The sequence below is a fragment of the Engystomops pustulosus genome, chromosome 5 (genome assembly GCF_040894005.1).
Source record: "Engystomops pustulosus chromosome 5, aEngPut4.maternal, whole genome shotgun sequence".
Taxonomy (NCBI): Eukaryota; Metazoa; Chordata; class Amphibia; order Anura; family Leptodactylidae; genus Engystomops; species Engystomops pustulosus.
In genome coordinates, this window is record NC_092415.1 from 56,502,736 (window position 1) to 56,529,864 (window position 27,129).

Consider the following 27,129-nt stretch of genomic DNA (forward strand, 5'->3'; position numbering starts at 1 on the left):
ATGAGAGAGGAGCGAACCCCACGCGTATCGTCACCTGCTCCGGTGACTTCCTCAGGGGTGTGTTACCAACTCTGATACTAGGCGGTACATCAAGCCAGTATCTTGCCAGAGCAATCCAACTGCCCCAACACCTCAATTCAATACTTACCCCTCTCAATTTCATCTTTGGCTCCTATGCCGAAAATCAACTCACCAGTGATTCTTATGGGGCAAAGGTAACGAAAATGTTCAACTACATTTGTGGGATGCCAGTACCTCACAGAGGGTACACGAACCTCCCCCGAAAACCAGGATAAAAGCCTTTATTACCTTTGCTCAATATTTGCAGCTAGTCCCAGGGCATGGAGCAGTCCCAGTCAAGTCCTAGGTCAATGGCACCTCACAGGGCGCAATGACTGCACACTGACATAATGCTCCTCGCAAATAGCTAGTTTTAGGTAATTTTAGAACAGAGGATCAAGTTTTTTAAAATTGTTTTAAAGGAAACCTACCACTTGAAGTGGCAGGTATAAGAGGGAACTACCGAGCACCAGCCCAGGGTGAGCTGGTGCCGGAGCTTATTTTTTGTTAGTGTTTTAAACCGCAGTATCGCCATGTGCGCGACCGTGCCCGCGGCTCTCATTCACTTCCTATGTAGCCACGTGCACGGTCGTGCGCATGGTGCGCCGAGCGCGTACCTCCCTGCGCCGAAGCAGCTTCGGCCTTAGGGGTTTAAAAAGTGTTTTAAACCGCGATACAGCGGTTTAAAACACTAACAAAAATAAGCTCCGGCACCAGCTCACCCTGAGCTGGTGCTCGGTAGTTCCCTCTTATACCTGCCACTTCAAGTGGTAGGTTTCCTTTAATTTAGTATCCCTTGTTCCAGGTTATTTTACTTGCCGTGTATATTTGTGTTTTGATTATAGCACAGCATGTTGAGGTAATCAAGATCCTATACTGGATTACACAGAGAGGGAGAGTATAGACCGATCACTATGGGACCTATAGTGATCGGTCTCTACTCTCCCTCTCTGTGTAATCTATGAAGGCGCAGCCAATCACATGCCGGGCAGATCACAAACATTGACAGGCACGTGGGGGCGCCTGTGTCACGTGACACAACGGTAAAGTCAATCACTAGCATGAACTCTTTGATACGATCACGTAGCGGACGCCATTTTCCGTGCGTCTAAAGTCATTTACTTTATTGATATGATCTCGAAATTGAAGACAGTCCCATTAGACAATCGAAAGGTCTGATGACTTGTGTCATCTATCAGTGAGCCTCAGCTCAGTAGCATCCTGTACAGACCTACATAATAACAATGCGGGCGGGGACCTGGCACTGGGGATTTCTCGCTTATAGTATCGGAGACCTGTATTAGCGCAACAGAGAAACCTTTTGTATTGTTTCACTTGCAACACCCCTCCGCTGGATCATACCAAGCGTAGGAGCGTTGTTCACTGCCCAAAGCATTATGGGATCACCGCACAACGGAGCGTCCCATTGCTCATTGTGGGGGTGAATGATTTACAATGTAAGAGCTTGGTAGTTGGCGGAACATATAGTAAATGTCAAATACCAATGTCGGTCCTTTATAAATTCTGCTGCATAATCTGCGTACTTGGAAACGCTTGTTTTCTGTTTCTCTTTCCAGGTTAGCGCTGGTACTTTTTTTTCGATATCCCCCCTGACGTAGCCGCTTGTTGGTATAGCCCAGGGTCGCGGTAGTGTGTGAGCGCGGTGAGGGTGATCCGCTGCAATCGTTGTAGTTGTAGAGAGGCCTCTTGTATCCGCTGTCGCTTCTTCCTTGTCCCTCCTGTGAGCCCGTGTCCCGCCCGAGCTCTCCAGCGCGATGTCCGTGGCCTTTGCAGCTCCCAGGCAGCGGGGGAAGGGCGAGATCACTCCCGCCGCCATCCAGAAGGTAAAACAAAAGGGACAGTGACTAATGCACAGGGGGAGAGCTGCTGTATGCACAGAGATGAGGGCATCCTATAGCAGTGTCTGCGGGCTGATGGCAGCTGCAGGGACATTGAAGGGCTCAAAAAGTGACCTTTATACCGAATCATCTAAACAATGAATGTGGTTCTGCTGCAGTGGCCTCATCAGTCACAGGAGCAGTCCTGAATGGCCAGCACTGTGGGGACCAGGTGAGGGAGCAGGGATCTAGACCCCAAACCTGGTCACAGATCTCATTTAAAGAAAATCTGCCATCAAAATTAAGCATAGTAAACAAGGGGCACTTGCTCATAAATGCAGGCACCATGACTGTGGAAATCTTTGTTATCTACTTTCTTATAAAATAAACGTTTACATTATGTAAATGACCCTGGTGGGTGTTTCCATAGCCCCTCAGTGATCTTTTCAGGGGTTGTTAGAATGAGGAAAGCAGGTCTCCCCCTCTCCTGCACTTCCTGCTGATTGATTACAAAGGTGGAGGGAGAGGCATATTCTGCACATTGTAACAGCCTGTGAATCTGCAGAAACACCCGCCAGAGTCCCTCAGACTCATTAGCAGTATTGTAAAAGTGGAGTTTAGAAGGAAGCCATGGATAACAAGTGCCCCTGGTTTATAAAAATTTGGATTTTGATGTCCTGAGACACCTTAGACAATGGTATTAACAGAAGGTCTAACAGAACCTGCCCAACATGCATGTGGCCATAGTGTGAAGACCACATTGTCCTGGAATACAAATTTCCAGACCAGGCTTTATGCTGACAACAAGCAACGTTGGGGCATGTCTCCTTGGGATCCTGATATTTGTCAATGTTGCAGTGCACAGAATGTGATGTCACACTTTGATAGCTCCCTTTGAGGGGTTAAGTGATCCGTTTCGCATATGTATGGCTTTTTCGTGTATAACACCCTATAATTTGATTTTGTATCTATTTTTAAATTTTACAGATGTTGGATGAGAATAATCATTTAATTCAGTGTATAATGGATTATCAAAACAAAGGCAAGACCTCAGAATGTTCACAGTAAGTAGTACAATATTATATGTTTTAACTTAACCAAATTATTAGGTTTATTTTAAACAATGCTTTGCTTTTCCATGAAGACCTATCAGTAGGTACCAAGTAACGCTAAAGCTATGTTCACATGGTGGTATTTGACACAATTTTTCTGGGCAGGCAATCTTTTTCAAACTCCATCACGTGTATTCCCATTTTTCTGGCTTTCTAAAATTGATTTGACTTTGGGGAGGGTGAAAAAAATCTCAGTATCTGACCATTATAATCCTCTCTTATAATAGAGGATGTGCTGGAGCTGAGGAGTGTGATATGGTAATCTTCAGTGTCAGACCGCCAGAGCTGTGGAGTCAATAAGCCAAACTTCTGACTCATTTTCCCAAACTCCGACTCAAGCTTCAAAATGGTCAAAAACTAACTTCACAGTCCTGTTTTCTTGGTCCCTCTAGCAGAGATGAATGCTGGCATTCATTGCCAATGCCTTATTCCTCTGATCTGTACTAAAGGACTACTGAGCATGTACATAAAGTGCAACACAGGGTCATCTCAACTAAAAGCTTAGAAGAGGATGCACAACTCCTGCTGACAGGCCACACATGGCCTTTTAACCCCTTAACGTTCTGCGCCGTAGCTCTACGGCGCAGAGGTATAAGGGATATATGAAGAGGGCTCACGGGCTGAGTCCTCTTCATATAAAGGTGGGGGTTTTTGCATAATGCATAAAACCCCCACCGCTAATAACCGCGGTCGGTGCTAGCACCGGCGGCATTTAAAAGACGGCGGCGCCCGGGCGCCGCCATCTTTTTTTCGATCGACACGCCCCCGAACGTCATCGGGGGGCGGCGATCGGTTGCCATGGTAGCCTCGTGTCTTCTTTTGACACGAGGCTATCTGGCAGCTGCAGATTCGTTACAATGAGCCAGTGGCTCATTGTAATGAATGTGCTGCAAAAATGCCATATATTGCAATACAGAAGTATTGCAGTATATGGTAGCAGCGATCTGACCATCTAGGGTTAATGTACCCTAGATGGTCTAAAAGATAGTGGAAAAAAAAAGAAAAAAAAAAGTTTAAAAAATAATAAAAAAAAATATTAAAAATTCAAATCACCCCCCTTTCCCTAGAACTGATATAAAACATAATAAACAGTAAAAATCACAAACATATTAGGTATCGCCGCGTCCCAAAATGCCCGATCTATCAAAATATAAAAACGGTTACGGCCGGCGGTGACCTCCGAGGCGGGAAATGGCGCCCAAATGTCCGAAATGCGACTTTTACACCTTTTTATATAACATAAAAAATGAAATAAAAAATGATCAAAATGTCGCACAGACCTCAAAATGATAGCAATGAAAACGTCGCCTCATTTTGCAAAAAATGACCCCTCACACATTTCCGTGCGCCAAAGTATGAAAAAGTTATTAGCGTCAGAAGATGGCAAAATTTTTTTTTTCTTTTTTGTACACATTCGTTTAATTTTTGAAAATGTATTAAAACACAATAAAACCTATATAAATTTGGTATCACCGCGATCGCACCGAACCAAAGAATAAAGTAGGCGTGTTTTTTGGAGCGAAGAGTGAAAGTCGTAAAAACTGAGCCCACAAGAACGTGACGCACGTGCGTTTTTTTTTTCAATTTTTCCACATTTGGAATTTTTTTTCAGCTTCGCAGTACACGGCATGTTAAAATAAATAACATTACGGGAAAGTAAAATTTGTTACGCACAAAATAAGCCCTCACACAGGTCTGTACACGGAAAAATGAAAAAGTTATGGATTTTTTAAGTTGGAGAGCGAGAAATGAGCCGAAAAACCCTCCGTCCTTAAGGGGTTAAGCTATTATTTGCACCCTGCTGACAATCCAATGAGCCTATTTGATGGAAGTGTTCATTGATGCAGGAGGTCAGTAGCGGAGAGTGCAGATTTTAAGTCATCACTGCACCCGTGTCCTCTCCTGCCGCTTACCTCTGTTCACACTCCTGACACTGGTTGTATGCGTGAAGTAACGGAGACTGAGTAGAACAGCCCCAGGAGCAGGAGAGAACCCAGAAGTGGTAAGTACTTCTCAGCTGTACCGCACTGCCCCCCTGGTCTTCTCCTGCTCCAGGTGTAGCTCTGCTTGGCAGCTGCTGCTGACACCTACAACCAGAGTGGGACATTAAGCAGAGCGGCACATGGAGAAGAGAAGACGCTGCAGTGTGGTGCAGGGAACAGAAGAGGAGCAAGGAAAGGAGGGGATTTTTATTTTGGCTGCTCTGGGGTCTCCAGTATTAGTTGCTTTATGCTCTGGAGGTTTCTCCAGTATTGTCTGTACTGAATGCAGTATTTTTCTTCTGGGGTGTCATTTTGTGCTGTTATGTATTGTGGTTGTTAGTGCATCTAGGGTGCAGGTTACTGATGCGGCCCCTTAAAGTTGAGCAGTATGACAATATGGCCCTTGAACAATAGATATTTTTCAACTCTGGCCTAAATATCTAGATCAGGAATAGAAAAGACATTTTAAGGAAATTTTTATAATTTACTACGTTTGTAGAGTTGGTTTATTTTATCACCTCTCAGGCTCCACCAAAATTGTCAATGACTCTGATACTCCAGCCCTGTATAACACATGCCCACTTCTCTGCTCCAGCATCTCCTCTCTGACAGTGGAGAGGGTTACAATGGTCAGATACTGGGACTGTTATCTCGGCAATCGTGGTGGCTAGGAAGAAGATTGGTAGCACACCAGACAGGTTGGAAAATAAACATAAAGTGCCCCACATGATGCCACATTTACTTGAAGGGTATGATTAAGGACGTGGTAGATCTAATTAAGTGATTGGCCTCTTGCATAGCTACATTGAATAATACAAAAAATCCATTTACTGTTAGTAGTTACGGTACAAGCCGTGCCAAGCACACATGCTGAGCAAAAGCATGATGGGAGGCACAAAAGTTGTCGTTCCTCTTGGAATTGTATGAATACATTGACAACTTAGTGTAACAACTCTCCTTTATCAACAGGCTGCAACCCAGCACCATCTTTCGCATGTCAATTTCTTAGGACGTTTTCAGGGAAAAAAGTGTAATGACACAAATAAGAAGATAGGAGTGACACTGGGTGCTCTTGCTCTGGAAGTATACTGCGTATGATTTTGTTGTGCGTGTGTACATATAAATAATGTAATGCATTTTTTTTTGTATAGGTATCAACAGATGCTGCACACAAATCTGGTTTACTTGGCAACCATAGCAGACTCTAATCAGAATATGCAACCTTTATTACCAGCAGTAAGTAGAAGATGGAGTCAAATTTTTTTTTTTACGGTGTTATTTACTTGTACTGTACTGTATCACTACATCTTGGGGTACATTTACACAGCTGTATGCCCGTCTGCCTGCAGCCAGGCTGGCATACCGCTGTGCACTGGAGAGAAGGAGATGACACCTCCCCTCTCCATAGATAAAAGTGGCGCACGGCCGCCCACACGGATGCCTTAATTTCCTTGTTTACGGCCCGGAACGGTCATATACATCCCCCAAAGACGGGCGTCTGAATGTATGTGTCATTATCAGGGCTGCAGTGTCTGTAGGCCAACTTCCGTCTCCTTAGATTCTTGAACTCCAGCTACACCAAAATGGTCATGTCTCCTCGGATCTGCAGTCCTGTTTTCCTGGTAACTATTAGTGTTGAGATAAATGCAGGCGTCCTTCCCAGTGTCTTATTCCTCTAATCTATAGCAGAGGAGTTCCACCACTGAGCATGTACATAAAGTACAGCACATATAAATCTCAAGGGGGGTCAGTGGTGCACAAGCCACACACAGGTCACATGCAGCCTGTCAAGCTCTGAGTTGCGGTCTGTGCCATGCTGAGCATTTCCAAAACTAATGTAACATAACTGATGGCAGATCAATGGTGCAGGAGGCCAGGTATCGGTGAGAGCAGCTGAGAAGTTCTTGTTTTCTCTGGGTCCTCTCCTGCCACTTGGCTCCTGACACTAGAGCATCTGCTGGAAAGGATCTAGGAGTGTTAAAGGGGTATTCCCATTTCAGCAAGTAATGGGTTTTGTTTAAATATTAAAGAGTTTTACAAATGTCCAATACACTTTCTGTATCAATTCCTCACAATTTTCTACATCTCTGCTTGCTGTCATTCTATAGAAAGCTTCATGGTTTACTTCCAGTGGAGAGAAATCGGACCATAGTCACACAGGTGCACGGCACATTATATCACACAGCTCTGATAACTCTCTGTGTTATAATTGGCTGTGCACCATGGTCAGATTTCTGTCCACTGGAAATGGACAATGAAGCTTCCAAAAAATTGACAGAAAGCGGAGATCCAGAAAACAGTGAGGAATTTGATACAATTTTCCAATATACTTTCTGTATTATATTTCATTATTCAACCAATAACATGAAGTTTCTGAAGTGGGAATACCCCTGTAAGTACTTGTCAGCTCTACTGAACTGCTCCCAGGTTCTCTCCTGCTCCTGGCGCAGGGGTCCTGATGCTGCTGCATACAACCAGCGCAGGACATGAGGGAGAGAGGAAGTTGCTTTGTGGTGGAGAAGAAACGTTTTTGAATAGCGCTATATATGTATATACAAAGCCGCAATAAAATATTTTCAGATTTAAGGTCCATGGTTCACAAATTGGCCTCAATCGTCTGAAACTACCATTGAACGTATAACCGACATGCATGGTTAGACTGTGTAGGAACATCCCTCGTCCCATTGTCCATGAATGCCAGAGTTTTGAAGAAGAGGACACAACTAAGGGGGTGGGTTATATCTCAATATTCTCTACAGAAGTCTGTAGCTCATCCCTGTTAAGTGTTTATTAACTTGATCAACTGTGTGTGGTCCTGCCCCTTTCATTACATCCTTTGCCCCCCACATCCTTTGGCCTGGACCACAAGCTCAAAAAGTTGCATTTATTAAATCTTCTGCAGCAATTTAACTAAAAAGGTGCACAGCTGGTAACTGTGACAAATAAGTTGCTAACAGCAGCCTAAGTTTAGATCCCAATGGACAAGTTTGCCTGTACAATATCAGAAACAGGATCACAAAAGAGATTGTATTATGTCAACTCTACCCCCATAAATGTTTGTGTGCTTCACCTGACATTAGATGGATTTATTATCAAAGTTTAGGATAGGCTCTGAACATAATATGCTAACTAAGCCCTCTTCTGTCAAGTGGGTGGTCCTAGGCTGAAGCAGGCTTTCTGGCTCTGCCCATCTGACAGCAGAGATCTAAAAATAGATCAGGACTGGAAAAAAACTGTAAGTGGAGCAATGCTTATTGGAGGATACAAGGGTTGGTGATACAGCTTCTGGTATTGTGCCAGCAGATTCAAGACCATTGACATGAATACCAATTACCTCAGTGGTAGACGTGCTCTCCCTGGAGTTCCCTAATGTCACTTACAAATCTACTTCTCACTCCTAGGAGATTTATCCTGAACAGAATCTGGATTCTGCAATGAAATTTGGCCAAATTTATTTGGTATTGTAATTGATTTCTCAGAAATTGAGAGGTAGAGGGAAACTGCCTACTACATTGGAATAGGGTAGCGCCACCTATCGGAGAATGGAGGTGCTCTGCGCCATAATAGTGTGGTACAAAGCCCCGAGACTGTATGGTTTTTGCAGATTGTGCCAGTGGCACATTTGTAATGAATCATGTGTAAAAACACCATGTACTGCAATACAGTAATATTGCAGTATATGGTAGGAACGATCAGACTGTCTAGGGTTAAAATACCCTAGAGGGTCTAAAAAAAAAACGCTAAAAAAATAAAAATTCTAATCCCTAGAACTAATGTAAAAATCAAACATGTTAGTTATCGGCGCCTATGTAAATGTCCTATCTAACAAAATATAAAAACTGTTATTCTTGACAGTACACCCTATAATGGAATATGGCGCACATAAAAATGTATAAAAAGTGTTCAAAAGGTCCTCAAACTGTTAGCAATGAAAATGTCAGCTCATCCCTCAAAAGATGACAGCTCTGTACATGGAGGTATGAAAGTTATTAGCGTCAGAAGATGGGGGAAACCATTTTTGTAGACAATGTTTTAATTTTTGAGAATGTATTAAAACACAAAACCTATGTAAGTTTGGGCTCAAAAACTGAGCCCACAAGAAAGTGACACGTGCATGTTTTTTTTTTTTCCCACAATTTTACCACATTTGGAACTTTTTCCAGCTAAAAGTACATGGCGTGGAACAATAAATAACGTCATTGAGAAGTGAAATTTGTTATGCAGAAAATAAGCCCTCGCACAGCTCTGTACACAGAAAACTGAAAGTTTTGAAATTTTGAAGGTGGGGAGCGAAAAATAAAGGCTGCAATGCAAAGGGGTTAAATGTTCTGTTTTTGACCAATAAGATGTTGATAAAGGGCAACTTGTAAATAGAGAATCATAATAATGTATAAGAATAAAAGGGAAGCCATAGAGGGGATGTGGTAATGCCCAATTGCTTATTTGTGCATTTGAAATATGAAAAAAACAAAACTGCACAACACCAAGTTGTATAAAAAAAATGAATTTGCTAGAATTACAAGTATTTAGCAAACAACTAGTGATGGTTTGGCAGAAGGACTTGTACATAACTATAGCCAGAGACCTGCAGGCAGCTCCTCTCCTATGCATGAGACTCTCATAATACAGACTGTCCCCCTACTCAAGAACACCCGACTAACAGCCAATCCCTAGTTACAAACTGACCTCTGGATGTTTGTAATTTACTGTACGTTAAAGGGGTCATCAGAGTTTACTAATAATTTAGGGTCGGGCTATTTAAAAAAAAAATAAAAATAAACGTGTACTTCCCTACTCCGGCGCTGCCGATGTCCGTGCCGCGGTCCATCTGATCTGTGCGCTGGTTTGAATACAAGGGCACACAGGGAACTCCCATCCGTCACATCACCCAGCGCCCTACAATGCTGACGGATGGGAGGAATCGGCCACATCGCCAGAAGCTCCGTGTGCGCGGCCCCAGTAAACAAACAGGGACACGGACCAGAAGGACCGCGGCGCGAGACATCAGCGGCGCCGGAGGAGGTAAGTACACGTTTATTTTAATAGCCCGTCCCAGCCCGGCCCTAAATTATTAGTAAACTCTGATAACCCCTTTAACCCTAGACTACAATGATCAGATATTAACCCCTTCAGGACGCAGGGTTTTTGTGTTAATTTCTCGCCCTCCACCTTCAAAAATCCGTAACTTTTTCATTTTCCCGTGTACAGAGCTGTGTGAAGGCTTATTTTGTGCGTAACAAATTTTACTTTTCCGTGATGTTATTTATTATTCCATGCTGTCTACTGGGAAGCTGGAAAAAAAATTCCAAATGTGGAAAAATTGAAGAAAAAAAAAAAAAATGCTTTCCTGTGGGCTCAGCTTTTACGACCTTCACCGTGCTCTCCAAATAACACCTATACTTTATTCTTTTGTTCGGTACGATCACAGTGATACCAAATTTATACAGCTTTTATTAACCGAATGTGTACAAAAAAGAAAAAATTTGCCATCTTCCGACGCTAATAACTTTTTCATACTTTGGTGAGCTGTGTGATATTTTTTGCGAAATGAACTGACTTTTTCATTGCTACCATTTTGAGGACATAAAAAGTGATCAAAATTTTGCTAAGTAGCATTTTGGGTGCCATTTCCAGTTATGGAGGCCACTGCCGTCAATAACCATTTTTATATTTTGATCGGGCATTTTGAGACGTGGCGATACCTGATGTGTTTGTGATCTTTACTGTTTATTATGTTTTATATCAGTTCTAGGGAAAGGGGGGTGATTTTAATTTTTTTTTTTTTTTTTCACTATTTCTTAGACCATCTAGGGTGGCCTAATCGTTCCTTCCATATACTGCAGTACAACTGTTTATGCATAGGATTCATTACAATGAGCCACTGGCTCATTGTAACGGATCTTCAGAAACCCGAGACTGTCATGGCAACTGATCGCCGATCTCAAGAAAGATGGCGGCGTCCATGCACTGCCGTCTTCTAAATGCCACCGGCAGCATCAGAAGGTTTAGTAGCCGCGATCATTGCAAGCACCGACCGCGGTTATTAGCGGTAAAGGTTTGCGGCAATATGCAACAAACCCCACCTGTGTATGAAAAGGGCTCAGTCCGTGAGCCCTCTTCACACACTCCCTGCACCTCTGCACTGTAGAGCTACGGCACAGAGCTTTAAGGGGTTGAAGGTGTCTGCAATTAAACTTTAGTGTTAATTTTTGGTTTTTATGATAACCTAACATTTTTAAAATCCAATTGTCACAGAGACCAAAAAAATTCTGGATGGGGTTACAATTATAAAATATAGGGTTCCGACGTGCATACAAATGCAACTTAAAAACAAACCTACAGAACCTATCTTGTACATAACCCGGGGACTGCCTGTACAGGCATAGTCTTCATAAAGGACGTCTACCACCAGATTACCTGATAGATGATTACAACTGATCTTCTTTTAGTAGAAATATGAAGGGTTGCATTTAGTAGAAGTATAACTTTATAAAAAATGTGCTCCGCCGCTATATAATTTATTCATGCTTTTGTTCCGACTGACTCCGCCTCCATAGTGTAAAGGACTGGTAATCTCTCTCGGCATTACCAGTCCCTGCTCGGCAGAGAGAGCTGATGAGTCACCGGCTCTCTGTAAACTAAGTAGACGGGGGCATGAATAAATTATATAGCGGTGGACCACTGAGAATCTCTGCAGACCTTCTATTGTATAAAGTTCTATTTCTGCTAAATGCGGCCAATCAAAGATCTTCTAAAAGGTCAGTGCACCCAGGGATGGGGAGGAGAGTTGTAATCTGATGGTGGATGTCCTTTAGGAAAACAGAAGAAAGTGCTGTGATCATCAGGGTCTCATTACTTGGAGATGTGTCGGATCCTTAGTATCTCCTAGAACAATAATCTAGCTGTGTATGGGCCAAAGGGAGAGTAATACAAAGATGGGGGGATACATTTTCATTAGCTTTATTTGGTTAGTTGTGTTTTTCATGTCTTGCAGCAAATGCATGTACTATAATTGTAATATCTCTGTTTTAGCTCCCCACACAGAATATGCCTATGGGCCCGGCAGGGATGAATCAGAGTGGCCCTCCACAACCTCCGCGCTCTCACAACATGCCTTCAGAAGGAATGGTCGGAGGGGGTCCGCCTGCTCCGCACATGCAGAACCAGATGAACGGCCAGATGCCTGGTAAGCATCCCTTCTCTGAAGTATTAACGCCAACGTTACTAAGCAACCAATGGACGTGGTGGCTCTGGGGACACGGGATTGTTGATGACAAAACTGTCTGCAATGCCCTGGAGTGCCGGCTCTCTTACAGCGAGCTACGTGACCTGTATTCACTGCTTATCTCTCTGCCCTGGGGCTTTGATGTGGCTGACACACAGCATTGCTGTGATGAGCAGAACTGTCTAAATTTAGTCTCTGTGAAACCACATGGTACAGCTGCCTCTCCAAAGCTTTGGCCATTGGCTCCACAAATGTAAATCCCTTTATGAGAGCAAAGGTACGGACGGCTTCATTGCTTCTGTCACCCTTTCACTGCCAGGTGATAATTTGCAGTGTGCAGAAGATGTGGGAATATGTGCTACTTGTACATCTGCTTTATTTGTGCTGATGTATAAAAAGATATGTTTCTAAAATTTGCATTTATATTATGCAACGATATTAAAGGTTAAAACAATTTTTTTTTTTTTTTCCCCCTCAAAGGGCCAAACCATATGCCTATGCAAGGACCAGGACCTAACCAACATAACATGTCAAATAGCTCCATGCCCATGCCTTCTTCCAATCATGGTTCCATGGGAGGCTACAATCACTCTGTGCCATCGTCACAAAGTATGCCAGTCCAAAATCAGATGGGTATGAATCAAGGGCAGTCAATGGGCAACTATGGTCCCCGGCCAAGCATGAACATACAGCCAAACCAAGGTAACTACTTGTTCAGCCATAAGAAGCTATTTTGGGCTCCTTAAGATTCTCTGCAGTTTCTTGTACTGTAATGGGTTCAGGTTCTCTCCTGAGACTGGTTTACCTACAGTTATTGTATTATGTTGTGGCACGTAATAACTTGGTTAATCTTGTTTTTCAGGTCCAATGATGCATCAGCAGCCTCCCTCACAGCAATATAATATGCCTCAGGGGGGCGGACAGCACTATCAGGGGCAGCAGCCGCCGATGGCAATGATGGGCCAGGTTAATCAGGGGAATCACATGATGGGTCAAAGGCAAATTCCACCCTACAGACCACCTCAACAAGGTACAAAGAACAATCCATATAAATCCATCCATTCTGTTTAGTGTGGCAAGGTATTCTGTCTTAGCTTGGCCATATGCTGTGTCCTCACCCACTGGGACTCCCAGCACTGGTAAAAGCATTGGGTCCAAAACCTCTAATGCATGTCTTCTGAACAAGGGTCGTACCTTGCCATCCATGGTGCATAGAATATTCAAGGGGTTGTCTGGTTACAACAAATCCTATGTTTATTGGTGGGAATCTCAGCGATGGGCCCCAATGGATCGATAGAACAGTGGTCCTTTGTACGCGAAATGATTGGGGTGGCAGATAGGGCATCTATATTTTACCTTGCTGTCCGATGGTCAGTTCACGGTACGGTGAGAAATACAGTGATCAGATATATACCCAAATTTTCCATTCAAGTCAATGGGGCCGATTTTTAGATGCAAAAAAAAAACTTGCAGTGGCTGTTTTTACGTCTAAAAAAAAGTTTGTGTGCATGAGGCCTTACTGTAGCATTTATTTGTTTGTTAAAGACACACTATAAATAATAGGGGTAGCATCAATAGTGAATAAACAAACAAGCAAGGTCTTCACCTTCGCTCACTAGGCTGCAGCTGCCAGGCCGTCTCTGGGGCTCTGGCAGCTGAGCAGTACAATAGAAGTCGCGTGTTGCTGGTGGAGTCGCTGTACTCGGTGCTGAAAGGTTGGTGGTATAGGGGGATATGGGATTGAATGCTGAACTCTCCCTCCATTGAACTCTCCCTATGTACCTACAGCTTCCAGGGAGCAAATGGCTCCAACTGCAAATCACATTTCTCTTTTCTCCTGGCCTTAAAGGAATGAAAAACTCGCATATTAGAGGAAGCGATAATATTACAATACTGGGGACCCCCCGTCAATATCATACACTATAGGATCTTAGTTTATGAAAACAGCAATTTACTGTTCAGTAGAACTGTTTTTAGGATACTTTCCTACTCGCTAATGGTCTCAAGTTACCCTTAACTGTCCTGCAGTGAATAGGACATCTACACTGGGGTCCCTAGGAAGGGCCCCTAGAAGTCAGTAAAATGCAAGAAGAAACGTGGGGATGGGGAATAAATAATGTTATTGACAACTTCTTTTAACTCCAAACCATGAGCTCAGGTTGCTTAGTCTATAGTACTGCCCAGTGTGCAGCATTGTCTGTTGGGGAAAATAAAGTTGCCTTTAGTTTAGGCATTAATAGTTTAAGTTAAAGTGAATCTGTAAGATATGTTTTTTTTTAATAACTCATTTCATATAGTCTAATGGATGTTACCCAATGGAGGGTCTGTCCCGACAAAGGCAGCACGACTTGGACCATTTCATTACTTTGTACAATAATAATAATCTTTATTTTTATAGCGCCATCAAATTCCGTAGCACTTTACAAATCATAGTGGACATATACAGAGATAATATTACATTACACAGAACAAACAGACATATGGGCCCTGCTCACAAGAGCTTACAGACTGAGGGTGTTGACACAAGAGGTTGTATAATGGTCCAGCCATTCTTTATAAGGGAACAATATAAAATTATTTAATAAATAAGTTGATAAATAAAAATTCTGCTGCTTGAACCAGCCATCAGCCGCCATCTTATTTACAGGGTCCTGGGTGAAAAAGACTGCAGAGAAGCCTGGAGCTTGGTATATATCTGCTGTTTGCTGGATAACAGATGGGAGATAGGACATAGGATGGATTAGTAAAGGGAGAGTTGACATTTCATGCGGTTAGCGAGTGTGATAGGCTTGCCTAAAGAGATGGGTTTTAAGAGCACGTTTGAAGCTTTGGAGGGTGGGTATTAGTCTGAGAGTCCACGGAAGGGCATTCCGGAGAATCGGAGAGACTCGGGAGAAGTCCTGGAGACGTGCATGAGAGGTACGAATTAAGATAGAGATTAATCTTCTATCACTGGCAGATCGAAGAGCACGGGAAGGGCAATAGACTGAGAAGAGAGTAAGGGAGACGCAGCATTATTCAGAGCTTTGTGGATGAGGGTTATTATTTTAAAGTGAATACGGAAAGAGGCTGGCAGCCAGTGCAGTGATTGGCACAAACTGGAGGCATCCGTGTAGCGTTTGATCTGAAAGACGAGCCTGGCTGCTGCATTAAGAATAGATTATAGAGGAGAGAGTTTAGTAAGTGGAAGACCGATTAGCAGGGAGTTACAGTAGTCTAGGTGAGAGTGAATAAGCGCAACCATTAGCATTTTAGAAGCTTCAATTGTTAGAGATGCAAGCGGCAAGAGCGAGCAAGAGATTGCTCACCCTTTTTAGTATGAATTTATGAAAAAGAAACATGTAATGTAGGCGGTGTCTTCTGTAACATTTAGATTCGGCTCTTTTTGCTGAAATCAACTATAATATATAGACTTTCTGAAAGTTGTGTGGCTTGGACAAATGAACAAAAAAATGTTAGAACATTTTTTCAGCTCTCTTACAGCCAATTGTAATACATGGAACAAACATGTTCATATTTTTGTAGGTCCACCACAACAATACTCAGGCCAAGAAGATTATTATGGAGACCAATACAGCCATGGCAGTCAAGGACCTCCTGAAGGCATAAATCAGCAGTACTACCCTGACGGTAAGTCATTTATCAGCTCTTAAAATTAATGTTCATATTTCCTACATCTTTTATTGAGAAGTCTGGTTTAAACACTATTTATGACTTTAAATTTGGGAAATAAACAGGAATTTTCAAAATAAATGGAATGCTAGATACAATGGTAGATATTGAAATGTGTAGAGGACCTCAAAAATTGCCACCTCGTACCCTGGTGACTCTCTGTAGGACAAACTTTGTGTGACCTGGTGGGTGCTACTTTTACAATACTGTATGTATCATACAGCAGAAACTGAAGTAATACTTACGTTATGGACCTTTCCATGGAAATCTAGAGGTAAAAGAAGTGCAAAGTGTACAGGATACAATTCTCTTAAATGTCTGTAAAAATTTTTGTGTAGAAATAACGGCCTCTTATTTGTGAACCATCCAAATGCAGCAGTATTGTGGTTTGGGGCTGTAAGTCGTATAGTTTGTGTATTAGCAGCTTTGCGTGTGAACTGGAAATAGTCGCATGCCTTTTGTTTGGGGGTCACAGCGAGGCCGTTGATTTGGCTGTAGTGCTGACCTACCCAAAAAATCCCCTTTTCTGACTGAAAGCTACGGCAGACAACATGACACTGCTCTGTTGGAATGGAGTGGTTGGTAAGTTTAAAGTTGCATTAAAGCTTGACTGCCCCTTTGGAGTTGGGCGCTCAGGCTGTCGCCAATCCTTAATGTAGGATAGTGCTCATGTACTCCTTCACAAAAACGGCCTACATTCAGCAGTCATGCTTCATTGACAGCCATGGGAGCAACTAATCCGTTCCCCACAGCAGACTTTCACCCTGTATTGCATCCAAGCATTTCTCTCCCCCCTCTCTCCATGACACCATGCAGATCATTGAAAAATGTGATCAAAGATCTCTTATGGCGGAAATTTTTACCCCTTTGTGACAGATGGTCACTGGTGCCAGCGCTTCTGTAAATGATGATATCTCTGGAAAAGCTCATCTTAACAAATGTTACTTTGTTTTTGTTCATGACATGCAAGACTAACTTGATAGGATAGTTTTATTAATTACATTTTTTTTTCTAAACTTTGACAATAATTGTCTACAATTGTGGAAAAAAAAAAAAAAGCATATGACACATAACATAGTTATAGGTCCGATTGACGGACCAGCGATCCGGCTTATTCATTAGGGGGCTGTCCAAGCACTCTTCTTTCTTCACAGGCCACCACTCCTCCGGGCTCAAATCTCACGCTTGCGAATGCACAGTAAGTCCCCCGCGAGTGCCAAGAGCTTGAAAAGAGAGGCGGTACATACGCAGTTAGTCCTGCTGAGAGCAGGAGCTGGGAGCGCTTGGGCATTGGATGCCACCAACGCCGGCATCTAGTGCATAGGGCAAGAACTGGAGCCTGGGGGAGTGGTGGCCTGTGAAGAAAGAGGAGTGCCTGGACGGCCCCCTTATGAATAAGCCGGACCGCTGGTCCGTCTATCGGACCTATAAGTATGTCAGAGACAATTAGTAAAGTTTGATTAAAGCCAGGGTTATGAAATGAGCAGCTTTAGAAAGGGTCTGCGAAGTAGACTTAGTAGGTATGTTTGGATTGGGGCACTAATTTGTGGTGACTGGTCCTCTTTAAGCTAAGCCAACTAAGAGGAGGTGCAAAGATGGACTAGACAGTTTTGTACTACAGCGGTTTTATCATCATCATGAAAAATGCAGTACAGCATAAGAATGTCCAGTCTAACTTTTGTAAATTTGCATACCTGAATTTCTTTTAAAGGGGTTGTACAGCCAGCATACGGTTCCTGCTCTCCTTGGACAGTGTTAAAAAAAAAAAAAAATGTATGGCCGCCATGCTCCGCAGCAGGACTTAGAGTCCCATGATACTTTGCTTCCATGGAGCTGTGTGTGCTTCTGCACAGAACCCACAGCGCAGCTATTGGCTGCTGGAGAGTGCACACGTCTTTATGCACAGCTGCTGCAAAGGAGCACCACCTTGTGTGCGGCACATTTGCGCACACTCCAGAGGCTGGAGTGCAGAGACTGGCGCTTAAGCGTTAAGTCGTTACGTGGAGATTGGTAATTATAAGCAAGTTCTGTCCTTCTGCTAGTTTAACTATCAACAAAACGGCCAGGAATCGTTAATAACATTAACCCCCTTAAGGACGCAGGGTTTTTTCGCTCATTTCTTGCTCTCCACCTTCAAAAATCCATAACTTTTTCATTTTTATGTGTACAGAGCGGTGCAAGCAACGACCGTGGTTATTAGCGGTGGGGGTTTGCTGCAATATGCAACAACCCCCACTCTTGTATGAAGAGGACTCGGCCCTTGAGCCCTCTTCATACATTCCCTGTACCTGTAGCGTTAAGGGGTTAAATCAGTTTGTTTTCAAGTTTATCTCAAACATGAAGAACCACGTCCATGGCCGTAACACCCCTTTTAAGGACTTGTACAAACCAAGAGCAAAAACCGGTGTGTCGCACGGCAAAGTACAAGAAATAAACAATCTTTATTGGATTACCACATATGAAAAACAAGACAAACTCACAATTAAAATCAATTAAAACGTACAAAGTACATACAAAACTGCCACGTTGGTTACACAGGTAAGTATACACCAACCACCCCCCTCACATATTAAATGTAATATTCCTGAGGATAACTAGTAAAACACCCGGCTGTGTGCTAGCTAGTCCCATCAGTGGACCAAAGAATAAGACAAGTTAAAGTGCATGGTATGCAAAGGTAACTGCATTCTACATGAGGCCTGAATACATTACGCTGCACATGGAACTGGTAATGTTCCAATAGGTGAGGTTGCTGAGTGAGGTCTCGGAATGAGGTGGGGGGGGGGGGGGAAAGAGGGCTCCCCACGCGTTTCGTCTCCTGCTAGGAGACTTCCTCAGGGGTAGAAGTGCACAATTTACCGGCTGATCGTGCTCCGCAAAGAGGTCTATGGCACCTTGTCACATTGCTGTAAGCATGCAGGGTCTCACCGTGACTGAGCTGGACGGCTTTCTATGGAGGGAGGTGTGGGGGTGCTCACACACCCTCCATTCTGTACGCAACCGCATGCTTTGCCCGTTGAGGTTCTGGGCCCGTTGAGCACATGGTTATGTGCATGTGGCCTAAATGTGTGTAAATTACTAGTTATGCCCTGCTCTCTCCAAACTTGCTAAATTGGTATTTTTTATTAGTATCCACACTTATCAGCATTTCAGTAAAAACTTGGGTTGTATGGGTTCAGCAAAAGATCCCGTAAGACCCAACTTGGAGCCTTTTCACTGTTCACACAGGTTGTTTTTTTCCCCCCTCATTTAATGTAGTTTTTTTTTTTTTTTTAATTAATTTCTTGCTATTCAGTAAAACCAGTGTCCTGGAAATTAGCATTGCATCCAGCGTTGCCTCCACACACCTACAAAATTGTTAAAACCCAATAGAACCGATTTTAGGTTGATTTGCTGTTAAATTCCATTTCTCTGATGCAATTCTCTTGGTGTAAGAGAGATCTGGAGAACCCTAGTGGAGGAGCGGCTCACTTTGTCAGACTTGTCATGTCCATGTGTTACATGGGTGGCAATTCGGCTGAATTGTGTCTTCGCATTTGCTTGGTTGTTCACTAGTAAAATGTTGGACAAACAAAGAAGTGAGGGTCAATGTATCACTCCTTTGGCTTTTTTTGCAACTTTTCGCAGTTTGAGACTTTTTAGGTGCAGAATCAAGCAGCGTACCAGTTATCTGCCTCCAGGATGTAATGCAGTAGCCATATTTATCTTTGTAGATAGATGTTGGTTCAACTTGTGAGATTTTTGGGCTCTGAAATTGTCGCATTCTTGTACCAAAACAGAGCATGCTAGACCCAGACTTACTTTTGGTAGTTACAATTTGAGACTTATAAGTCTCAATGTAACTTCAGATATATTGCAATGATTAAGTAGGCCGACTTCAGGAAACTTGGAAAAAGTAGCAGCCGAAAAGCTATGATACATGTGCCCCAAGATTGTGAAAGAAAAACTGTATAAAAGTGTAATTGGCGTTTAAAATTCATACAAAATGTGACATTTTCTGTGTAAAATGTTATTCTATATTGTGTGTATAATATATATATTTCCAATTGTAAATCCTGAAACACCATGAGGGAGATTTATCATCAAGTTTCTGAGGTAAAACTGTTCTAGTTGCCCATGGAAACCAATCAGAGCTCAGCTTTAATTTTATAAACGGCTGTGGGAAAGTGAAAGCTGAGCTCTGATTGGTTGCCGTGTGAAACGTGAACAGTTCTGCTCTAAGAGATCCATGAAATCTGCCGCCATGGCTTTATTTAGTGTTACCAGTTTCTGACAAGCAGGTTCTGTTCTATCTGTCCTCCAGTGGTGCCTCTGATGTGTTCAGGACAAAAGGCCCCAATTGTTCACTTATAGAATTGTCCAAGTTATGTCACCTTGGACCTCCAACTATGTATATGAGTAATTTAAGCATCAAAGCATTTTCTTTCATGCATCCAGTTATTTCTGGAATCTGGTACTGTGCAGACTAAGGCCTTGTGCACACGACCGTGAGCTAGCGACACAAACGGCGGCAAACTCACGGCACCTTTGCTTTCTGTAGGGCATGAACGTGCTGCCTGCCTGCGCCTCAAAAGATAAGACAGGTCCTATTCCAGTCGACGCTTGCGCTGTTGGCAGTCATTCCCAATGGACGTTGTAGGTCACCCATCAATGTCTGATGGCCCGGAATTGGGGGGGATAACATTCTTCTGTTTGCAGCCTACAAAATGTTCATGTTCAGGAGGCCTAAGCTAGGTTCTTCTATTAAAACCCACCCATTTGTAATTGTGTCATTGACCTGGCACCCGCTCATGGTGCAGTGAGCACCCTGACAAAATGTCCTATAGGTGCCGCTACTGAGGGAAGAGTTGAGGAGCGTTCACCCACTCCTTCTCCACCTGGTCGTGTGCATATAGCCAAACTTAGACGCGGAAACTTCAGTCTGTAAGAAGAATGGGCAGAAACGCAAACCTTTTACTTTTGAAACAATAAAAAGCCTTTAGTCTCAAACCTTTTTCTGTTGCCTATCCTAGTCTGCACCTACTACAGCTTCCTCCGGAGCCTGGCAGAGTAGGCTTTGGTATTGAGTATAAAGGCTTTGGAAAAATTGCTGAAGTATTGTTTGCCATTTACCACCTTGGAAAACATATTTGCATATTTCCGAGATACCTGATGCCAAGCCATGAGGAGACTTAGAGTTAATAGTCGTGGCTGGATGGCCATAGAGGGATTTTTATCTATTGTCTGCTATATACTTTCTTAGTCTTTAATGTAAGCTGAAATACGTAGAGCTACTTACATGCATCTCCAGCATAAGGCCATTAACGTTTCTTCCTGTTTCTTGTCGAATTGATGTAGGTCATAATGATTACGGTTATCAGCAACCGTCGTATCCTGAACAAGGCTACGATAGGCCTTACGAGGATTCCTCACAACATTACTACGAAGGAGGTATCTATATACCTTCACACACATACACACATACTCTCACACATATCAATCTTATTTCCGTTTGTAATTCCCGGAATGAGAGTAATTTCACAATCTCCATTTTAAGCTTTAATAGAAATAGTGCTGGCTTTTTTTAATCTATATGTTTAATTAATTTTTTTTTTTTTTTTACTCCTGTTCAATAAAACTAGGCAACCACACCGCACAATAATTGTTCACAACCCCCTTACTGACCAGTACATGACTAAAACGTGTTGCCTTTCTTGCCTAAATGAACCTAACCCAGCAAACTATTGATATTGGAGCTATATTCACACACAAACGTTATGTCTCTAGGATCCAGCTTTCTGATCTCGTCTAGCTAGTCTGTGCTCCTTCAGCTGTCTTTAATTTTTTTTCCTTTGCTCTTCCGGTCACGGTTGTAATACTGTGATACTTCTTGAATGTAATGCCTGTTTGCCGAGGATGCTGAAATAAAAATGCTGCCGTCCAGACTTGCAAACCTAGCTTTATTATGTTTGTGGGCTGACTTCCTTATGTTTTTGTGTTTTTAATTTTTATTTTTGGTGTTTAGCATTTTTAACTATTTTTATATTTGGTTTTGTATTTTTTTTTCTCTTGTTTGGTGTTGGTTGTGATGGTGTGTGGGTTTTTTTCAGTGAGCAATTTTTTTAGTAATTGTGTTTTTAACTTTAGGAAATGCACAATATGCCCAACAGCAAGAATCTTATCAAGGGCCACCACAACAACAAGCCTACACACCTCAACAACAGCAGTACCCAAGCCAGCAAGGTTATCCTGCCCAACAACAAGCTTATGGTAAGAATTTCTTACATTTTGCTTCTTGTCCCTCGTCTTTGTTGTGAATGATGGCTTTAGTGATCTCGTGGGCTGAGGGAGAGGCCTGGGCAGTGATGGCAGCACCAGCCACATCACAGCAAAGGCTTCTCAGCAACCAGCATTACCGGTAACCCAAATATATTTCCTATGTGTACTGATCAACCGATCCATTATAGCACCGACAGGGGTCAAAACTGCTGACTGAATACCTTTTAAAGGGATTCTGACGGTTATTTGGAGAGTTGGTCCTGATGGTTTGGTTTAGTGTCTCAAATAGCCAGAATTATGACCATTTTGCTCTCTGCCACTTTTGACATATGAAGCCCAATTGCTTATAATGGAAGTACAAAAATCCCTGTATACTTGCCTAGAGTTGCCTAGAGTTGAGCTTTGCCAGGAATAATCACATAAACTTCTGCATTGTGTTGGTGGCTGGAGATGGGGGCAGAATTTCATTTTTCGTCATTGCTTTATTTTAAATTGGTCTCCTTTAGCTTTGCTCTAATTTTCTGTAAGTTGACATGGGTTTTGTACTTTTGCTTGTCTTTTTCCAGGCCCTTCTCAAAGTGCTCCTGGTCCTCAGTACCCAAACTACCCTCAGGGACAAGGACAACAGTATGTGCCATACAGACCTTCACAGCCAGGACCTCCACAGCCACAGCAGCAGAGACCTTATGGATATGACCAGGTAAAGCCTATTAAAGTTGCAGGGCTTGTGTGTTTTTAATGTGAATGTTGAATATTAATCATATTGTCCCCTAAATTCTGTATTAGCAGCTCTGATCACGGTGGTGAGCGGTCTGGGAAACAGTCCATGTGACAGCCACATTTCCCAACCTGACCGTGGCGCGGCTGTGATGTATGATGCTGTAAGTACCAGGCAGACTGCAGCTCTACTATCCCATGCTCCCAGACTCTCTTAGGAGCCATGGCCATGGTCACAGCATTGTAAATTAGGGCCACTTCGCAAAGTGTATTTTGCTGTCTGTTTTATGTTCGTATTATGTCTGCATCCGCGTTGGGGTTTGTGTGTTTTTTTTTTTTTTTTTTTTTTTTTTTTTTGGGATCCGTTGATCAGTTTACAAAACTCGGATGGCAAATCACCTTGCTCCTGCTCATCTTCTGAGGTAAAAACTGTCAGATACACCTGGGAGGGCTTGCTGGAGACATTTTGTGTCAAATCTCGCATCTAAACAGAAAGTCGCATTACATAATTTCATTCCTATTGTGAAATATAGCCTAAACGAGTGTAATGAATTTGTGGTAAACAGACTAAAGCAAAGTCCACGTGACAGAGACCCTTTATATTTGTCTCATGGATTGTAGCAAAAGCTGTGCCAAACCACACGTAGAACAAAAATTAGATTAAACTTCTATCACTTCTATCGTGATCCGCAAAAGAGAGAGAAAAATAATATCTGTTCTAGCACAAACATAAGAATAAACAGACTTAATAAGGTCTGTATGATATCCATGGAAATAACGGAGAGCATAATGAGGAAAAACAACTGATGTGTATTACTGGTGTGATAAACTGCCCCATACTGCGATACACAGTCGGTTCAGTTGAGCAAGGAAATATGGTTGACACAGACTATGGGGGAGATTTATCAGAAGTGCCTGAGAGCAGAGCTGTTTTTAGTGGCTCATGGCAACCAATCAGAGCTCCGCTTTTATTTTCCCACAATACAATTAAAGCTGAGCTCTGACTGGGTGTCATAAGCAACTATGTCATACATAGCTTGTGTATATTCTTTAAGGGCAGCTTTTAGTTAGTTTTTGTAACTCTGGAAGTTTGCTAAACTAAGTAGTGCACTGGGCTACATACACACAAACCTTGCTTTTGGCAATAATTGACACAGCCCTGTGTATTTCAGTGGTCTTGTACACGTGGCCATGCCTTCCACGGCTCGGGTCTACCGCTTGGGCAGTCTTTTTTCTTATTTTTTGCACAGGAACAAACCTGACACAGTGTGTGCCCACAATTGTAGCCCAAGTCTATATCAGTAACTTTCATTTGCCTCCAGTTGCTACGAAGTCCGCCCCTCCCCATAGGAATGCACGGCCCGGTATTCCGTAGAGGGGTAGGACATGTCCTATCTTGCTACGGAACAGTATGGTGCTGCACCGTACCGCTTCCATGCGGCGCTGTGAGACCATTGAAGTGTATGGGGGACGTATATACGACCCGCATACATTCGTTTGAATGTAGCATAACTCGTATATGAGGATCATTTATGTAGGTAGACGATTAACAGAATGTTTTTTTTTTTATGGCATCTGTCGGCTGTTTCATTACCATATACAGACAGTCCCCGAGTTGCATACAAGATGGGTTCTTAAGTTGAATTTGTAAAGAAGTCGAAATTATTGTAGTTCTAGACAAATTCTTTTGCCCCAGCGACAATTGGAGTTTCAAAATTTTTTTTTTTTTTTTTCCCCTTTTAATGGGACCAAAGATCATCAATAAAGCTTAATTACAGACAACGTACAGCTGATCATTGCAGTCTGGGACTATAGTGAAGCATTCGGAGAACTTCACCAGAGGTCACAGTGGGCAGAGGGGTGGTCTGTAAATTGGGTGTTCTTAAGTAGGGGACAGCCTGTAATTGGAGGAGCTCCTGCATATGGTCCACCATAGCTACATTAATTGGAACCTGTCAACAGAAATTGACCTACTAAACCACTACCAGTATGTTGTCAAACAGCTGAAAACCTTCTAGATCAGGTTTCTTACATGGTCCAGTGTGGAGGCATCATCCAGAAAATAAACTTTAAAGTGAGTATAAATTGGTTGTATTAAGTCAAAGATGAGAAGATTTTAACACCGAATTCAATCTCTTTCTCAGAACTCATTCTTCATTGTGATTGATGGTCGTGCACAAAGGAAAAAATTACTTACCAGTTGTCAATCAATTACAAGTCCTGTGCATGATGTCAATCACAGTGGAGGGCGTTCTAAGGTGGGAGGAGCTTGACTTCTGCTCTCTACCTCCTTGACTTTATACAACCAATGTACTGTACATCTTACTTGGTTGATTTTGTGGATGATGGAACCACATTGGGCTATGAAAGAAACATGATCTGAAAGGTGTTAAACGATTACAAGTATGTTGACTAGCAGTTTATTAAGCCAATTTCTGATGATGGGTTCCTTTTAAAGTCCGTAGGCCAAGCAGCCTCTCAGTGGGGTTACTGGGGACCGGATCCCACCAAATCATAAAATGCAGGCATGTCCTAGAAATATGCAATAATTCTATTAAATATTATAGTAGACGTCAGGCACAATGTAATATGCTCTCTGAGGTTTCCTTATGACCTACAGACTGTGGTCACTCGCAGATATATCCATAATTTATGCTACAATCATGTTTGTGGACCAAAAAGGTACTCAAATTTTTTAACCAATCACTATTAATATTTTTGGGTTTTTTTAACGCTTTTTTTCTTTTTGCTTTATAGGGTCAATATGGAAACTATCAGCAGTAAAGAACTTGTGGAATCCTGTAGCCAGTCAGTGTAGCTGTTGTGGTGTTTCCTTTGGACTGTGGACATCTTGCTTTTTGGAGAGATTTTACTTTGACTTTTTACATTTGGGGGAAATCATGTGAATTGAAAGCAGTGTCTAGATTTTGCAAACCGAATGGGATCATTGAGGACTTTGAAATTCACACGTGTGTTTCACATCATGTACTCTAGGTGGTGATGTTGCATCATACAATCCAGGATATCTGTGTAATGCATAGGCAAGAGATCCATCTGATCGTCAGTGAAAGATGGGAGAATTTTTTTCCCCCAGCTGATTCCATATATACCATAAAGCAGGGGAACAATTTTGGAACCTTTGTCGATACACAATGACACTAAGGTTCCTTGGGTGTTAGTTTTAAGTATTGAGAAATCATGGCTAACGATCATTTATCTATGAATTTTTGTTATGTGTTCTACCAGTCGGATGCTCACATTATATACTGTAAATCATGTTTTTCCTTAAGTCGCAAAATCAAATAAGCAAGACGGTTTAATAATTTTGCAATTCTGCCTATAGGTTTGCAAGAGATCAAAGTTATTATAGCAGGAATCGCATCAGCAGTGATCTTTATCTGTCAACCAGCACTCAAGTATATTTGAGCAGTACAGAGCACACACTGCAATAACTACTGTCTTTCACGTACTAGGTAACAATTATGCAATACACATCAATAGATCTTTTGTTATAATAGGTATGTAATTTTTTTTTTCTTAGGAAAACCGAAGAGTATGTATGTTTATTATTTTGCAGAGCAATATTTTTCTGTTTTTAAACCTTAATAAAACACACATCACAATGAACTTATTTAGTATGAGCAGTATTATTGTTTGATTTTTCTTGTAGGGGAGGTCAGGGGTTCTGTGCCAAAAGTACACCTGTGTATAATGCTATTTAAATGTACTTTAATGAGAATAAATTATTTGACTTGAATCCTAATTTTATTCTAATGCATGTGCGGGATGCAGTTTGTAAAATTTCTACACATATTAGTTTCTATTGAAATTTGCAATGAGTAGGGTATTTTAAATGGCAGTCTTGGTTAAAGTGTAGCTAGACTTTAAAAAAAAATGGCATAAATCTTTAAGGCAGATGATGGTAAACTATCTGATATACTTTATAAAATCTGTCCCCATCTCCTTCTTATTTAAGCACTATGTAAAAATCCATTTTCTGTCCTATCCCCCGGTAAGAGATAAAGAAACTTTGAAGTCATGAGACACTTTATTAGGAGTTGTCCCACGTTTTGAAGCTACACAGGATAGAGGGTAACAATTTGATTGGTGAGGGTTCTACTGCTGGGACCCAACAATCTGGAGAATGGGTATCCCATTCTGGATAACTGCAGTTTGAGCATGTGCCCTTCCACTATTCATTGACTATATGATTTCCAGGCGATTGAGCATGTTGCTCATACCCAGCTATACCCAGCATTGCTGAA

General features: G+C 42.3%; 1 protein-coding gene across 4 annotated transcripts; it reads left to right on the forward strand.

Annotated features, from left to right (window-relative positions):
- Positions 1–1,292: 1,292 nt before the first annotated feature.
- On the forward strand, positions 1,293–26,621 carry SS18 (SS18 subunit of BAF chromatin remodeling complex). 4 transcript variants are annotated; one of them, XR_011855717.1, is made up of 13 exons: positions 1,293–1,517; positions 1,638–1,904; positions 2,886–2,962; positions 6,144–6,228; positions 12,025–12,178; positions 12,698–12,919; positions 13,080–13,247; positions 15,743–15,847; positions 21,227–21,319; positions 22,016–22,138; positions 22,714–22,847; positions 22,934–23,028; positions 25,622–26,621. XR_011855717.1 is itself a non-coding variant. In XM_072152038.1 (12 exons), the coding sequence occupies exons 2-12, from the start codon at positions 1,836–1,838 to the stop codon at positions 25,646–25,648; spliced, it is 1,257 nt and encodes a 418-aa protein (XP_072008139.1). In that variant the 5' UTR covers positions 1,296–1,517; positions 1,638–1,835; the 3' UTR covers positions 25,649–26,621. The 4 variants fall into 4 exon arrangements, 2 of the variants coding, with proteins under 2 accessions (XP_072008139.1, XP_072008140.1); XR_011855718.1 differs by having other exon boundaries at positions 1,294–1,517; positions 22,937–23,028; XM_072152038.1 differs by lacking the exon at positions 22,934–23,028 and having other exon boundaries at positions 1,296–1,517.
- The last annotated feature ends 508 nt before the right edge of the window (positions 26,622–27,129 follow it).

Excerpts from the sequence above, each read along its gene's own strand:
- SS18 (XM_072152038.1), top strand. The coding sequence starts at position 1,836 with ATGTCCGTGGCCTTTGCAGCTCCCAGGCAGCGGGGGAAGGGCGAGATC. Across the intron at positions 21,320-22,015 it reads ACAACATTACTACGAAGGAG|GAAATGCACAATATGCCCAA; the intron begins GTATCTATATAC and ends TTTTAACTTTAG. Across the intron at positions 22,848-25,621 it reads GACCTTATGGATATGACCAG|GGTCAATATGGAAACTATCA; the intron begins GTAAAGCCTATT and ends TTTGCTTTATAG.